The sequence below is a fragment of the Procambarus clarkii genome, chromosome 25 (genome assembly GCF_040958095.1).
Source record: "Procambarus clarkii isolate CNS0578487 chromosome 25, FALCON_Pclarkii_2.0, whole genome shotgun sequence".
Classification (NCBI taxonomy): domain Eukaryota; kingdom Metazoa; phylum Arthropoda; class Malacostraca; order Decapoda; family Cambaridae; genus Procambarus; species Procambarus clarkii.
Genome location: NC_091174.1, coordinates 2,778,404 through 2,795,785, shown reverse-complemented (window position 1 = coordinate 2,795,785; position 17,382 = coordinate 2,778,404). Strand labels below are relative to the sequence as shown.

General features: G+C 36.8%; 3 protein-coding genes across 9 annotated transcripts in view; 1 reads left to right on the top strand and 2 right to left on the bottom strand.

Moving 5' to 3' along the window:
- Positions 1–1,894, bottom strand: part of LOC123756419 (metabotropic glutamate receptor 3) — a 57,393-nt gene extending 55,499 nt beyond the window's left edge. For all 7 annotated transcript variants that reach the window (XM_045739566.2, XM_045739570.2, XM_045739567.2 and 4 more), the window contains exon 1: positions 1,200–1,894. The gene's annotated coding sequence lies outside the window, so the exon portion shown is untranslated. The remainder of the gene's footprint in view (positions 1–1,199) is intronic.
- LOC138349497 (uncharacterized) overlaps positions 1–17,382 on the top strand; it is a 691,637-nt gene that overhangs the window by 276,194 nt on the left and 398,061 nt on the right. The window lies entirely within an intron of this gene.
- Positions 2,038–17,191, bottom strand: LOC123756418 (mini-chromosome maintenance complex-binding protein). Its single transcript, XM_045739565.2, has 13 exons — positions 16,897–17,191; positions 14,842–14,927; positions 14,219–14,401; positions 13,786–13,887; positions 11,556–11,698; positions 10,817–10,994; positions 9,703–9,881; positions 8,665–8,875; positions 6,639–6,812; positions 6,187–6,428; positions 5,612–5,768; positions 4,907–4,992; positions 2,038–3,249 (listed from the first exon to the last, which is right to left on the bottom strand). The coding sequence occupies exons 1-13, from the start codon at positions 16,952–16,954 to the stop codon at positions 3,141–3,143; spliced, it is 1,908 nt and encodes a 635-aa protein (XP_045595521.1). The 5' UTR covers positions 16,955–17,191; the 3' UTR covers positions 2,038–3,140.

The window sequence follows — 17,382 nt, the reverse complement described above, 5'->3', positions numbered from 1 at the left end:
AAGTCCTGAAGTATATAATTTCACTAATGAAATAGTACTAAGCTAAAATTTTACACAAATTAAAATGGGTCTTCATTATAAGTTTCGCAACAAATCATCCACTTTCACTACCCTAATAAACTTGTCTACATATGATCTTGCTTGCTCAACTAATGATGGTAACTGTAAACCTTGATTTTTAGTTACCATTATTATGGAAAAGATTACATCAGAGGTGTAATACAGTACATGCGGCTATGGCGGTGTGTTCACCGCTACTCACAGGAGTGACTGTCCCGTAAACTCATTCCTCTGAACATTCTGAAATATGTCACAACCTTCCCTGCTCGGTCTCCATTCTTGAATGGACATAAAGAGGATATTAATAGGGTATTAATATCAAATTTGTGGAACCAATTACCGCGTAACGTGGTGGTGGGGTCCCTCGATTGTTTCAAGCGTGGGTTGGACATGTTTATGAGTGGGATTGGGTGGTAATAGATAGGAGCTGCCTCGTATGGGCCAATAGGCCTTCTGCTGTTACCTTGTTCTTATGGTCTTATGTCTGCCAACACTAGTTCACTGTAGTGAACCTCTATGATGCTCAGAGGTTAGCTTACATATTAGCACCAATATTGCTCTCACTCTTTAAATCTTCACTTGTGTATTATTGTACCTACGCCAAACTCTTAATTCTTGATCAGTTTCTCCATTGCTAGAGTTTAATTACTGAACATATTATGTAACTGTGTAAGCTTGTCATTTAAGCTAAAGTGCATTTAGACTGTCAATGTGTGGATGTGTTTAACTCTGCAGCTAGTTCATCAAGGGACATCAATTAACATTCGAACACACAAACTTGTGTATTTTGAATTCTCAACGAAAATATTTTAATTGGGAAATGTCAAATGTTCCTAATAAGAACATAAGAACAAAGGCAACTGCAGAAGGCCTATTGGCCCACACAAAGCAGCTCTACTTTATAACCACCCAATCCCACTCATATACATGTCCAACCCGCGCTTGAAACAATTGAGGGACCCCACCTCCACCACGTTACGCGGTAATTGGTTCCACAAATCGGGGCCTAACCAGAGCAAGGTATAGCTGAAGAACCACACCAGGTGTCTTGTTACTACCGCTTCGATTAATAAATCCCAGTGTCCTATTTGCCTTATTACGAACATTCATGCATTGATCTAACATTAGTGACAACTTGCCTATATCAGCCTCCAGCCAAACAGCAGGTGACCACAAGCCCGACAAGGAACACCGCGGGATGGAGCCACTCACAGACACCAGTAATAAGTGTGGACGAGACGGGGTGACGAGAGCGGTGACAACAACCTCCCCTCACGGCGTCCACTGGTATACTGAGTACAGAGCGATGAGCAGCCGTCAACCAGCCTTCAGCGCGCCACCCACATGTTCCCGCCTTAATGTGACCAACCCACTTGGGGTATGGATGTTGGGCTTAAGGCTTATCCACCTCTCTAGGGTTATTTAAACCATGACACTCATTTTCAGGCCAACAGCGAGTATACTTTTTTTCTTGCAATGTATTTATCATTTTATTAATTCTGCTAGAATTTACCTACTTAAAATTATCTGTTAGATTAAGGACCTGCCCGAAACGCTGCGCGTACTAGTGGCTTTACAAGAGTGTAAATACTATGCTATGTATTCTCACAAACCCAATGTACCTTCTTGTATATAAATAAATAAATAAATACTTCGTTCAGGACTTCAGTAAACTTTCAGGACACACCAAGAACCGGAGTACATCACGCCATGGTACGCTCTTTCTAAATTACAGTTTAGTACAGTAGACTACTACTGCCCATTAGTAGCAGACTTACAGCTTTCCCTTCACATAACTCATGTTAAGCCTTACGCTACTATATCTTCCTAGAACACAACCAGCCTATCGGTTTATAACTCACCAATTATTGCTGGATGAAGTTAATGAATGGTGTTCCGTCGACATTTCCTCAGGATATACTCAAAAGACGCCTTCATAAATATTAAAGAACTCGGTACTGTAAAACCAACAACGTATTTTCTCGAATATTTTATTTTTATTATATTTAATTATTTGAGTGAAAATATATAAATGTATAAACAAAAATAATTTAATTATATACACCTCTCAATACCCACCCCCGGCCTGGTACTACTCAGGAGACAAGACGGACGTCTCTGCTAACTGGTAGTTTGACTTCACAAACAAGCAGTTAGCCACCTTCAACTGGTAGTGGTGCAGCTTAACACAAAAGCACCGCCAGTCACAAATGAGCAGTTTGCCAGTTGACCAGATGTTCATCTTGTGTTCATACCTGATACCGGACTATATAAAGGGCACCACCTCCTTGGAGAGATGTTACGGGCTCACCATAGCCCGTGCTACTTGGAATTTGTTCAGAGTAGCTGAATCTATAACAACTTGGAGAGGCAGTCTCTCTCTCTCGGATCACCTTGGTCTCTCTCATCCGTCGTCTGCCTTCAGCCTAGCCGTGTCTGATGCAGTGGCTTCAGTACACCAGTATATCTTCATGCATTGTATTCATTGTTCTTACAGTTCATTTTTGGATTAATTTTCATATCTTGTCCACCTTTGCATTATATATTAATAGCAAAGTATTCTCAGGTGCCATGTTTGTTCATTAATATTTCAGTAAATTGTTTTAATTATTTATTTGATTTTCATTTGTTTCCACCTGCAACAGCCAATAGCAGCATTTTTTTATTTATGTGAGGGAGAGCCATACCATCTTGGTTCAGTATAGCTGCGATACCACAACCCGACACAAATTTGGGGGCCTGTCCCCAAATATTATATTATATTATATATAATACATTAGGGAGTACCACCTTTGGCTGGAAGAAGGGGACCCTAAGCCTCGGAGGAAATTACACACAACATATTAGAGGGAATGTTTAAGTCCTCTCCAAAATAGTTTGTGTGTGCTTTTCTCCTACCACCCCCTTCCTTTTGTCTCGTGTTGTGCTTTATTAGATATTTAAAGGTCGTCCCTTTTGGGTAAAGGATTTTAAATTTAATAGGGACAAGAAGAAACTAAATTTTTTTAAAGTATAATATTTTTATAAAGTATATTTTTTTAATAAAGTATAATAACACCATACACTTACAAAAAAAAAAATCACTGCAGTTTTGCACTCAAACGCAACTTTTGCTCATTGGCAAGAATTTTAACACTTTTCCAGATATCGGGAGTAAGTGATGTTTCTCCACAACTCACTGCAACAAGTCTGAAAAAATGTGTTCAGTTTACATCAATATAAACAAACAAATAAAATAGCATATACAGTACTAATATTGTATTATTGTATAATAATAGACAAGTTGAAAACAAACAACCTAAAATACAGTCTCAAGATAACAAGATGGAGGGGTTGGGGAAGGCATCAGCAGGAGAAAATGATAACTAATATAGCAAAAAAGTTTATGAATATTGAAAAAATAATAAATACAGTATATCATGTCAATTTGTTATAGCCTTTATAATGTAATTTATAGCACCACAGTGGCAAAAGACAAGTTGTACAGTACTCCTCATGAATTATCCTATAATTTTTGTATAGACAGTAATTCAGTTCTCACAAACCATCTTCATCCAGTTCTGTCCTTTACGATATCATTTGTGTTACCCACACTCACTCACTGTTTATGCAAATACTCAGTCGCTGAAAAATGTTTCTCCATCTTTCCGGCTTTCTTCTCTCATTCTACCCTAAAATATATTCTCTTCACTAGTTTAAGATCACCCATTCATTCAACATATTCAAACCATCTCAGTCTGCTTTCTCAATATTGTGGTTTACTGACTTTTGTACTCCATATCTATTCTCCAAACACCATACATACTTCTCAAGATTGTCAATCCTACTGTGCTTTTATCTCATGATTTTTCAGGCTTATAGCATATTACAGTATTGAATTGGTTACTAAAAGAATTAAGAGAATATTTTGGTATTGTCCTTTAGCAGGCAGTTAATATACTGTAGTTTCGAGAAGACAAATAAATTGGAGAATGTTTATTAATAAGAATTTCATCAAAACTCTAATAAAAACCATGTACATTCCACTGAATAAAAGACATCACTTTGAGAAAATTGGGTCAGAAAAAATTTATAAAATATTTAATATTTGGTATAAACAACAGGAATAAAAACCAACATATAAGTGGAAGGACAGTTATCCCAGACTACAGTCTATGTAATCCAGATTTTAGGTTTGAGCATGTATGTACAACTGGAAGACGCAAATACAGTAATGTGGGAGACAATCTCAATATGGATGACGTGGGTGTACAAGAGTACAGTATTGTAACTGGAATTTCAACAATGGAGTGTGAGGAAGCAGGCATACTGAGGCTTTAATTATAGTACATGTCTTCCCCTCTAGGGAAGAGGAAAAAGGAATCAATATTACATTTCTAACTACAAGGCATTGCAAGGGCTGGGATGGAGTTTATATCACCACAAGTATAAGGCAATATCCTCTAGAGTTTTGGAATGTGGAGAACAAGAGACCAGAAGTGGGTGGACATCAATATGTATCACACAAGGAGAGCTAGAAAAAGAATCAGAGGGGGGGGAGGGGTAGTAAGCAAAGGTCGGGCATGGAAACTGCCAATAGAGAGAGTTCATGAAAATTCTCCAACTAAAAAACAATAACAGTAAGAGGCTGGTGAATATATGAAGGGGCATTAAAGGAGACAGGTGGTGGTAGTGGTAGTCACGTGGAAGGTGGTTTTCCAAGGCTTGTTCATACAATAATCAACACAGTATGATAACATACATCATGTTACAGAGTACACATTTCTTCAACTCACTCTTGAACAGATTTCAATCATTTTCAAATCATTCCTTATTATTAAATGTCTAAAGTATTAAAAAGGATTACCTGGCAAGAATTAGAAGACTGTGAAGGTCACTTGCTGTAATGCCATTATCCCTCTTACGGCTATCAACAAAGTCATCCTGCACCATCTGAAGACACCGAAATACTGTACTAAGAATTGTTTTCCACAAATAAAAATAATTATAATTTTGTGTAATAATGGGAAATGAATTATTGCACAGTACATGGTTACTACAGTATTTTAAGTACACTGACCCACCTGTTCACCCACCTGAATACTCGCCCAACCCACCCACCCACCTACCTGCACAGACCTACCCACCTGTTCATCCACCTGCCTGCTTGCCCACCCACCCACTTGCCTACTTGAACCTGTTCACCTACCAAGCCCATCTGCCTGCCATCCACCCATCCAAAACCTACCTGCCTGAACCTACCTGCCTGAACCCACCTGCCTGAACCCACCTACCAGCTAACCACCCACCCAGCCCCATACACTAATTAGTGTGTCAATTCAAATCATGACTGTGGTATAACAAATTTTGAAAATGTTCCCTTTTGGACTCAAGAGGTGAAAAGTATGTTAATCCGGAAAACATGATAATCCGGCTGGGGGGTCCTTCCCATATAGTTCGAATTAGCGTGTGGATACAATATATAATTAAAATGTGCAAGAAAATTTTAAGAAAACTAAATAAGATTTCTTCGAAGCTATTTTTAGCATATATATATATATATAAATTTTACCTTTTGCATCTCTTCTGATAGTGTATAGTCCAACAATCGAGCTGTGGTCAGGTATGAACGCAGCGTCTGAAGGAAATCTGGAGTTAACATAGACTGAATGTTGCTGAATGCTGCAGATACATCCAAGTTCTTGGGTTCCAATCTCACTTCGGCATCACTGAAAGATATAATATCTTGTTCATAAATCAAATACACAGATTTAGCTGATAGCCAAACATTAAATAACATGTAAAATGTAGCCTTATCTGCTACCTGTCTAACAATATTAATTTATTAATGTAAAGTTAATAATATGGATACTCTCTCTAAAACAGTCTTCGCATTTAGATGTGTGCCTCACAGCACTTGCACATTGGATGATCTGTAACCGACTCAAGTACAATATCTTATTTATTGTATATACACACACACAAGGTGGTAAAAAGAGAGGATAGAGAAGAGAGAAGGAGAGTAATGTCAAGTACCCACTAGTATAAGATAAAACAAATTTTCAGTTCATTGTACGTATGGACAAATGTAGAGCATTCTATATACCAATTAAATTTTAATGTTGCGACAAATATTAAAAACCTCACCTACTGATCATGGATCTTCCTTCTGAGAGAATGAGAACTGGAATATTGGTGTGTTGTTCAATCTGATGATATTGAAAATCATAATCTGTCTTTTGCCAATTTATAACATTGCCCAGAGCAGTAAGGTTCTGAACTCCTTTGGTATCTAACTGGCCAGCTGTGAGAGCAGTTTCATCGACTATTAGGTGCACGTGTTGGCTCAACTGAAGCAGCCCACTTACCAACCTGTTTGTTTTGTAATCCTGTAAAAAAAAAAAGCAATAGTTTGTAAATAACTCACATGCAATACACTTCATCATGGGCAAAATAAGTATTTTTGTTTTTTTTCATGACCATAGAATGCATTTTAACAATATTAGAACAAAATTAATTTAATCTTGCACACAGAGAAGTTATGGAAATTCAAGTGCACCATGCAGGGGTTAAAGGTATTTCAATTTAGAGAAACGTACCTTCTTTGGAATGAAATTCATAGTATTCATGTTGGCGAGTGTCATGGAGAAGAAGGAGGACTGAGTGACGAGACTGCTGATCAGCTTGTACATTAAGGTAGTATACTGCTGCTCTTGTAAAGACTTGTTTATTCCAGAGATGTTCATGCTGTACTTTCCGAGTGCAATTATATCCTGCAAATCACCCAAAATGTAAAACAGATACAATCAATTAATTGAATCTTAGTCCATCTGTCTAACAATTTGCATACTTTTGACTTATGGCATTATAGGAATGCAAGAATGAGGAGTAAGGAAAGGCCATTAGCATAGTAGAACTTCAGGAAAGCATGGATGAACTACTGAGAGGTAATACAAAAATGCAGAAAGAGGTGGAGGAGGAGAGGACATGGGGGAGAAGAAATATAGACACTTACAGGAAAGAGTGACAGAAGTACAACTGCACATGAACGCGATAACACAAACAAAACTGACGAGCAGTATAGGAAATGCAATCTTTCCAAGAGGGTATCAAGTAATAAGGCTAGATAGGATGCAGAGGGGAAAGTGATATAGCTCTGTTGTTACAATTCAACAATCGCGAGAGAGGTGGAAGGGGTGTCCCTGGAGGAATCAGAACAGACGCCAAAGCCAGCCAGACCTAACCCAGCGGGTAAACTAGCCCGACAAAGTTCAGACACCCACACAATTGCTCGAACAACTGCCTAGTGACCCGGGACCCAAAAAAAACAGCTGAAGGCAGTACCACAGAAATACCTCCGGAAGGAGAGACAAGGTAGCGGGTCCGAGAGTCCCACACAAGGCCCAGACAGATACATACCTGGAATGGAACCAGATGGGTTCCTCCAGTTCATCAGGAACCCAAACCTGGCGAGCTGGGAAAGAACCACACCCCTGGCGAGCAGACAAGCAGACTGGCTGGGAGCCCACACCAACCAGTTGTTGAGGTAGGCCAGAACCCGAACCCCTAGCAGACGCAGACTGGTCAGCACAACCCGGGTAAGGCGCGTAAATACTTGAGGTGCCAGATTCAAGCCAAAAGGAAGACAACAAAAGCGGCAAACTTGCCACCCCACCATGAAACCTAACCAGTCCCTGAACCCCAGATGAATGGGAATATGCCGATACACCTCCCGGAGGTCCAGAGATATCATCCTGTTGAAGCCGGACCCGAGACAGAGTTGTCATCCGAAAGGAGGGGGCAAGGAATCCAGGGGTTCAGACGGGACAAGTCCAGATTGAACCGCAAATCTGCCCAGTCCCGTTTCGCCACTGGAAACCAGCGGGAAACCCACCTGAGGGATGTGGTCATTTCGCCCACGCCCAAGTGCACCCACTCCAGGGTCAGGGTAGATAAAGATACTGTTTAACATGGGTGGTACGCGAACAAGGGGACACAGGTGGAAACCGAGTACCCAAATGAGCCACAGGGACGTTAGAAAGAACTTTTTCAGTGTCAGAGTAGTTAACAGACGGAATGCATTAGGCAGTGATGTGGTGGAGGCTGACTCCATACACAGTTTCAAATGTAGATATGATAGAGTCCAGTCTTAAGGTGTCATTATTGTATTGCTTGTACTGAACTCATAATAGTTGTAATCTCAATCCAGTATTAAAACACTTGATATTTTAGATTAATGTTACAACAATTTTAAGGATCTATTTAAATTCCTGTGCATATGCATGTCAATCAGCATATCATAAACATATTATATACAAGTATTTTAATACTGTGAAATTCTGTTATATATGGCCAAAGAGACTGCCTAGCATTCACCATAATACTGGCCACCAACATTTTGCTAACAATCAGGTTCAGTATCGTAAATTGCTTTTGGTTGACAGCAAAATCACGCCAGACTAGATTTTGGTGTGATTTCATATATCAACGTCTCAAAATACATACTACAGGTTTTCTAAAAAACATACTACCTTAGTTTTTACTTTCAATATCAATAACTAAATGGCAGATGAAAAACAAATTTACTCTACCTTAAGATACTTGGGTATTGACAATGTTATTTACCTGTCTCAAGTACACAGAGGACATCAAGTGGCAGATCATGAACTCGGCAGCAAGTGCATCTCCCAAGAAAGCTTCCTGAAAAACCCGACGGAGTAATTCCCGGGTTTCTCGCATGCTCCCTTTCAGTGTTTTTATACCACCGGAGCAGTCCAAGTCAGCTGGAAGAAGTGGGTTTGTATGGGACAGTTTTCGAGCAGAGAGAACATGTAATCTGAAAATTTCAACAAACTGAATTATACACTGAACTAATTAATTATTGGTTCAATTTGTTCTACAGAAAAAGGTATTCCAAATAAATTTATTCATTTTGGTCGACAAAAAGGGCACAGATTATGCAGTTATTTATATTGCATTTTATACTAATCATGACCAAGATTTTGAATAGCAAAAGATTTATTTACAGTGAAAAATACAGTGATGTCTTATGGTGTGTTTGTGATAGGAATCTTTGATCCAAGTACAGTACTATAACAATTATTTGGAGAGTGATATTTCTCTTTTTTAACATCTATAACCTTTGTTCACTACATTATTCATCATTTTTTCTTCAGGCTGATGTCTCCTTTATATCATGAAAGTTTGAAATAGGGTAATGATAATAAATGGATTGAATACTGAATTTGTCATGTTTCATTCCTAAATATATTTGTCAAGAAACACATACTGCTTACACTGAATTTATTTGTCAGAATTCCAATCCTGGAAGACTTGAATGAACATACAATTTTCTTTTTATTCTGGCTAGCTGTTTATTGCCATAATTTGAGACAAATTATCCTAAAGGTCAAAGTAACAGCCATAATTATTTCTTAAATCAATAAGAAACTCAAACCTCCATTTTTCAACCTATGTTGAAATAAACATACTGTTATCTACCAATTTTACCTAGTTATCAACTAGATAGACTATAATATGCATTCAAATTTTGCTATAATTTATCAATCAAGTGGGTACAAGACAAGTCACCTGGATACAAGAGCAAGCAATGAGCAATAGGTCTCACCTGGGTACAAGAGAAAGCAATGAGCACAGTCTCACCTGGGTACAAGAGAAGGTGGTAAGCAATGAACAGCATCTTCCTCCATCTCCATTGTGGCCACACTCATTTCAGGTTTTCCCTCGTGATCAGAGCCCAATAATGACAATGCAGGATCAATGGACAGTATACCAACAACTTCAACAATGTCATTAAGGGATAAGATCTGATCATCATATATCTGAAATTTTTTTTATAAAAGCCATGAGCACAAAAGAACAAGGAAATGGTTACAACAAAACCCACTAATCCCAAGAAAGAGTTTTACGTAAACAAAAGCAGTAAATTCAGTGTTCTAGCCTAATGTGAATACAGTACATAGTAATTGGTGCATTTCAAATGTTATGTATGCAGATGATAATTGTTAACTTTTATTAGAAAGTGAAGAAAGTTACATAGCCTAGTGAGAGAAGACTGTTAATGGTTAACACAGATCAATGTAAAGTTATGGTTGTGGAGAGAAGGAAATTTTGAGAATGTGTGCATGTGTTTCGTCGACACCCCTCTCAGTGATTGTGTTGTTATATCGAATGTATTGATGGTGTTTATTAGAGTGAAATGCTGGACGTGGTCAGTTTAAATACCTGGAATGTCATTAAAATAGAAATTTCTTCCATTAAACTGAGGGTTGGGCCAGTTAGGGAAAGAAAGTAACAGATGCACTGAAAGTTCTGATTAGAAAGAGAGCAGTCAAAAAGAACAATCTAAGGAGCATATGTGATGTTAAGAGAACAGGTAAAGTGTAACAAAAAATTGTTTATAGAAAGATGTGGTGTAAAGTATATTGCAAGAGTTTGTGAGGAAGTAGAGACTGAATGTGAATAGGGAATATGGGGTGAAAGAAGACAGTATTTTATGAAGATTATGATAACTAATGAGGAACTCTGTACACTTAGCCTTAAGAGGCCCGGTGACGTAGATTTTTCCAAATATGATATATAGTGAAAATTTTAAAATAAATCTCCCATTATTTGGCATCAGCGTCGTGAAAATTTCATCCCAATATGTTAAGAAATGGAGTTTTTACAAATTTTTACAATAAGAGTTAACTATGTACTCGGCTGCAGAACTAACCATACTTATACTTGGTAGAACTTTTGATTTTTAATAGCTAACCTTAATAAGACATGGTGTGCCGTTCATTCCTGGAATAGGGAAGTTGAGGTCAACTGTTCCATTAGAAGGAGAAGCCAAAGTAGTGATGCTTGTTTCCTGCAAATTTTGAGTTACTTCATCTTGTCTGTCTGTTTTATTGCGTTTCTTTTCTCCTTGATTTACCTCTTCCAATTCCATGCTAAATGATAAAAATTATAATACGTAAATTAAAAATACATCATGTTTATGCATGCATTAATTCTAGCAAGAACTTGCATACGTATTCCTCAAAAAATTCAAATAAAAAAAGAGAAAAGTACGGAAGAGGCAAAATCTTACATAGATGCCCAAGTGTACACCATACAGAGAGATTCTGGGGCCTTGTCAGTAAGATAGTTAACTGTGAGTTAACTAACTCCACACATTTTGAATAATGCAAATTCATTGAAACATTGTAATACTAAACAAGTCAACAGTGGTTAAAAGGCCAACTACCTCCCTGCTTGAATAATAAATACCCAATTTCATTCTTTATTTACACTACTTGAGTTTTGTACACAACTTAACACACCATAGTCTGTTCTTAAATCATTTTAACACTCATTCTCCCTACCAACAAAAATTAAAAACAGGACATCAGAGATGTTGAAAATGAATTACAGGAAAAGCTGAACATCTAATTTATTACAGATAAGGAATTCTATTCCTAAAATTTTAGCACAATATTAACAGAAATAACAAAATCAACTTTAACACCAACCGATCTGTGTCTCCTGTTGCTAATTCAGCACATGTATTTCCAGCTGAACAATGCTCTTGTTCTTCAGTTGCACTACGCTTTTTTTTAGACACACAATTTGAGGCACTTGCACTTATTGTAGATGGATTCCTATCTTGATATATCTAAAAATGCCAAATTATAAATTAAGTTTCACACCACTGAAAACATGGTTTAAACTAATAGATAGACCCAAGATTTGTCTAGGATGTCATGCTTAAAAAGAAATTTTGATACAAATCTGAAATGCCACAATATGGCATGTTGAAAAATTATATACCAGTACAGTATACTGTACTAGTACTAAAATATGCAAGGAAAGTACTGTAAACCAAGAGTAGGTATATAACAATGGATGGTAAAATGCTTCTTGAGGTTATCTCGAGATGATTTCAGGGCTTTTAGTGTCCTTGCGGCCCGGTCCTTAACCAGGCCTCCCCCACCCCAGGAAGCAGCCCGTGACAGCTGACTAACACCCAGGTACCTATTTTACTGCTAGGTAACAGGGGCATAGGGTGAAAGAAACTCTGCCTATTGTTTCCTGCCGGCGCCCGGGATCGAACCTGGGACCACAGGATCACAAGTCCAGCGTGCTGTCCGCTCGGCCGACCGGCTCCAGCGGGGAGGGAGCGTGAGGTCACCGCGCCAGTGCAAGCCGCAGACTCTATATGTATGCTTGATATATATTACACATTAGAATAGAGCACAAAAGAGATAGTTCCAGCAAATCAAGTAGTGGAACCTCAATTAACGAATTTAATCCGCTCCGGCACCGAGCTCGTCATGTGAAATGCTCGTCTTTCAAGACGAATTTCCCCATTTAAAATAATGGAAATAAAATTAATCCGTTCTACCACTAAAAAACATCAATATGATATTCGATGTTTTAAATAATAGACCAGCCTACCTTACATACACTGAACAAACCTTTATGACTTACTTTCTTCAAATTTGTACAATTTTTTTTATTTTTCATTTTTTTTAAAGAAAAATGTTCGTTCAGTGTATGTCAGGTAGGCTGCTCCATTTTCTATAAAAAAATTAAAAATTCATTTTCTTTATTAATAATGGAGCAGCTTACCTGACATACACTGAACAATCCTTTATAACATTTGTCTAATTTCAATTTTTATCATTTTTTTTCATTTTTTTTTTTTAGAAAATGGAGCAGCCTACCTGACATTCACTGAACGAACTTTTTTTGAATTTTTTTCAAATTTTTTCAATTTTTCTTTTTCTAATTATCTAAAAAATAAAAATCAATGCTTTGCAACATTACAGCACTAACCCCTTTACATCCCAGCAACATTAGCATCTTTAAAACAAAAAAACATTATTTGCATCGTCGGAGGTGTCCGATGATCTGCTAGAACCTGCGGGAACGTTAGGAAGCACCATGTGGTTTTCTCGTTAATCAAGCGAAATCTCATCAATGTAGACAAATTTTTGCCACGTGGCGTGCTCGTTATTCGAAATGCTAGTAGATTGAGGCGCTCGTCACTCGAGGTTCCACTGTACAGTACAGTATATAAATTTTTAAACAGGAATAATATACTGTACTCCCGGCCTTTAATTCCGTTCAATTTTAAATTTTAATCCGTTGCCTTCTTCTGCTCTTTAGTGTTGGCCTTATGTAAATTGCATTACATTTTAAATACATATTAATGCTTTTAATGAACACTTGAATATTGTATTGTGTAATTATTACACAGGTTAAGCAGTTGATACACACACTATGAAGTTTAATTCAGCAGGCACGCACATGTATGAAGTCCAATTCAACAGGCACGCAAAAGTATGAAGCCCAATTCAGCAGGCATGCACAAGTATGAACATGGAAATGCAAGAGAAGAAAATTAATATAGAAAATTAGAAAATAGTAGCCAATGAGATGAATATATAAAATAGCACTGAATGGTGCTAATGTATCCAGATAATAGAATCACCAACTGAAGATGAGGAAGCACTTATACAGAACCCATACCTGTATTTCTATTGCTACCTATCATATCGGTATTTCTATATCAAGCAAAAATTAATGGCATCACTTAACAACTCCAATTACCTATTACCATCTCTACTTGAAATGAAATTTCATTTAACACGAATTTTGTGAACTAATTTTTGTGATGTCCACTACAATGCAGGACTTTAAAAAGCAGAACTTTTTAAAGGCTAAAAGCAGACTTCAACTTCGAAATATTATACAGACCTCTTTTACCCAATCATTTTCTCCAGGAACTGGGATGCAGTAGTATGTGAAGCGATCTCCCGTCTCACACCGAGGAGAGTCTGTCACAATTGTTTCTCCGGCCTGCAAAATATTTGTATTTTAACATCTGTAATAAATTTACCACAGTACAATACGTACAGTACTGTATTTTTAAAATTTATTAAATTTTAATTCTTTGGTAGCTTCTATTAAAATGTTTTATTTCTAAAACATATTTTTTTCATCCTAACACACAAGTCTCCTTCATGCATATTTTTAATGTTTACAACACAATGAAAAATAATTTGCAAGATAAACCCTTTAAATTCTTTTGGCTAAGTGATTATTCTCTGCATTTTTGTGTAGTTTTTATCTGCAACAATTCATTTCCAATATTTAAATACAATTAAAGAGTCTACTGCAACCATCTTACCCCACATTCTGCAATGTCCTTGTAGCGCCCTGACTGAAGACTAGAAGACCTGTTGTTGCTGCCATGTACTTCATATACATCCAAGAAGAACTCATTATCAAACATATCTTGTACCATACCTCTGAAGCGCACCACCTGATTGCAACGCAGATCATGAAGTGGAGTTTCGTTTACCCATGGAACCTATTGAACAAATACAAGGAATAAAATTACCAGAGTTATAGCTGTATACCATACTAATTTAACATCAGCTGTGTTAAATACATACAACAAATCAGACAGGCCTATTGTAAAAACAGTGCAGTAAGAGTATAGGTAGATGAAAATATAGGAATACTGTACTGTACTGTACTCGGGTCAGCGTACTTTGTATAACCGAGCTTATACAGTGTACAGTATACGTACAGTATAAGTTTGGGTGGATAGTTTATAATCTGTGTAGTATGGACCAATAGGCCTTCTGCAGTTATACATTTAGGCTCTTAAATAGAAATCTGTCTGTTCTAAGAAGGAAGAAGGAAACTGAACATTACAATACCATACATGACAAAATCAGACATAATCAACCATGCCAAATACTGATCAATATATACTTAACAACAGGTGTATAAGTGTGTTATCACCTTTGCAAGAACTGATGGTTTCCTTATTTCACTTTCAAAAAATTCTTTCACCTTCTCCCTCCATTGCCCTGATGGTCCACACTCCTCTGTTGACAGAAATACAGTTATCAGCCACTGGGGGGAAGACTTAAGAAATTAACACAATATGGTTTACACCACATCTTGCAAACTGTTTCCTAAAACTCAATATCTCTTCCCTTATAATTATACTATATGTAATGAAAAAATTGCAACAACATATAATGATTTGAAGAGCTGGAAGGATATACCTGATGACAACATAAATGAACTTCAGAGCAAGTCCTAAAATATAAGTGAGATCAAGTCAATCAACAACACTTGCTAGAATGTTGTCACAAAAATTCACTTGCTCTTAGGTAGCAAAATATATTCCAATTTGATTTAAGAAGATTCTAGTTTAAGTATTTTAACATAACCAGATGGTGAGTATCCAAACTCCTTACCTGCTATACTGTACTCATAATTTGAGGTAAAGGCAATTTCTAACTATTCCTAGAGACCAGTCTGCAGTGCATGATGACCTTGGAATTAGTACAGTATCTATGCAGTAGCTCAACTAAATACTGAACTGGTTAATTCATAGAGCATAAGTCACACAGGAATTTTCATACCTTACCAATTTTAACCCACAATATACAGTGCTTTAGGAATATGTGAAAACTGCTGCCAAATATAAAATATACAGCCTATAAAATAAGATTTTATGAACAAAATAAGCAGTGTGAGAAATGTCAGTCAATGAAATGAAAACCCTGGTTCAACTTTATAACTTATGAATTGACCATCTAGAAACTCTTCAATAAACTAAATACAGCTCTTAGGTTAGTAATTATTGTAGATATATGTTACTGTATAGTAAAAAAGAATGAGAAAATAAATCTTGGTTACAATATTGTCATATTCAGATGCACATTAGCCATGATTTTCCCCATGAATTCAATATGGTTTTACTTTATCATCTCACCATCAATAAATTAAAAACAAAATGAAACCTGTACATTCTTCTTTTAAAAAAATCTGTATTAGCCTACAAAATATATTTTTCTTCTATAAATACCTAAAAACATTGCATTTAGTATATTATACTCAAAATATACATGCCACTGAGTGAAAATCAGAATAACATCAATGATATATTACTCTACAGATGTCAATAGTGTGGCACTATAGACAGCAAGTGTCACTTAGCCTAACAAGTTATGAACAGATTGGTCTAGCCAGCACTGGATCTAAAAATTGCAGAAACTATGCAATTTAAAGTAATCAATGATGACCCAACTACTAGCAAACTCGCTTTTGCACCGTTTTAGAGCAAAATACAAGTTACATTGTTATATTACACTGTATCCAAATAATAAGTAACATGCTATTATGTTATGCGGCAACAGGGTTGATGATTTGTGGAACCAATTACCGCATAACATAAGTAGGACCCCTCGATTGTTTCAAGCATAGGTTAGACATATATATATGAATAAGATTGGGAGGATATAAATAGGAGCTGCCTTGTATGGGGCCAATAGGCCTTCTGCAGATACCTTCATTCTTCATGTTCTAATGTACCAGTACACATCCAAAAAGCACAACTATATAGGTTAGACAAGTGTTCTCTGTTCACAAGAACACGGAGACATTAATACTAATATACTCCCTAGAATAAAACAAATTCAAGTATGCATCCGTATAACCTTTAACATCACTGATGCTGAAAATGCTGTTCACCTTATACCAGGTCTTGCATCCCACCCAATCAGTGGATAAAAGTCACATCATACACAGGATTTTAAAACCTATCTAACCTTACCAAACCCAACCTAACGTAGCCTAAACTAACAGTATAAACATTATTATGATTAGAAAAACCTGCCTGTAAAGTAAAGAACGAACCCAACAGTCCTACAGAGATCCTTTGTAAAATGATGGACGGCTTAAAATGTTCGTCATAGGAACACTTGAAATTTTCCACATTTGAAAAAAAGAGATCTGGAAAATATAATCAAAATATACAACATACACAGCACTTGTTAACCTTACCAAAAATCCTATCAACGGTTCTGAGAGGGGATTGTATCCAGTCATCAACACCAGGCATGATGAAGAAAATGACGCCTTCTTTAGCTTTTATATACTAAGAGTCGTTGTTGTAGTTTGGTCTGAAGGACTATAATAGCCTAGCTTACTGTATCAATCCAATCGTTTCTTATATTTTCTGACCCAGATCTTTTTCACGAGGTACAGAGGTGGTGTACGCCAGGAACAAGAGCTTGTGAAGCTGCCTGCACCAGTACCCAGTAACCCTCGTGTCCAGCCACTGTTTACATACAGCATTTGGCGGGAACTTCTTGCTCTACAGCTGATTTGCGATTGAATTTAATAAGTTATCATTTTTTTACAACTATCTTTAATTTTATTTAGTATTTTATCACTATGATAATTCTATATATATTTGAATATAATATTATATATAGTGTTTGTTTTTGTTTTGCAATATATATTTATTATTGCAATTGCTAAATAGGC

What these genes read in the sequence shown, in the direction of transcription:
- LOC123756418 (XM_045739565.2), bottom strand. Translation starts at nt 16,954, where the DNA reads ATGCCTGGTGTTGATGACTGGATACAATCCCCTCTCAGAACCGTTGAT. An exon ending in AAAATGATTGGGTAAAAGAG is followed by an intron (nt 11,699 to 13,785) that starts GTCTGTATAATA and finishes TGGCATTTTTAG; the next exon opens with ATATATCAAGATAGGAATCC. An exon ending in TATCAGAAGAGATGCAAAAG is followed by an intron (nt 4,993 to 5,611) that starts GTAAAATTTATA and finishes CGGTGTCTTCAG; the next exon opens with ATGGTGCAGGATGACTTTGT.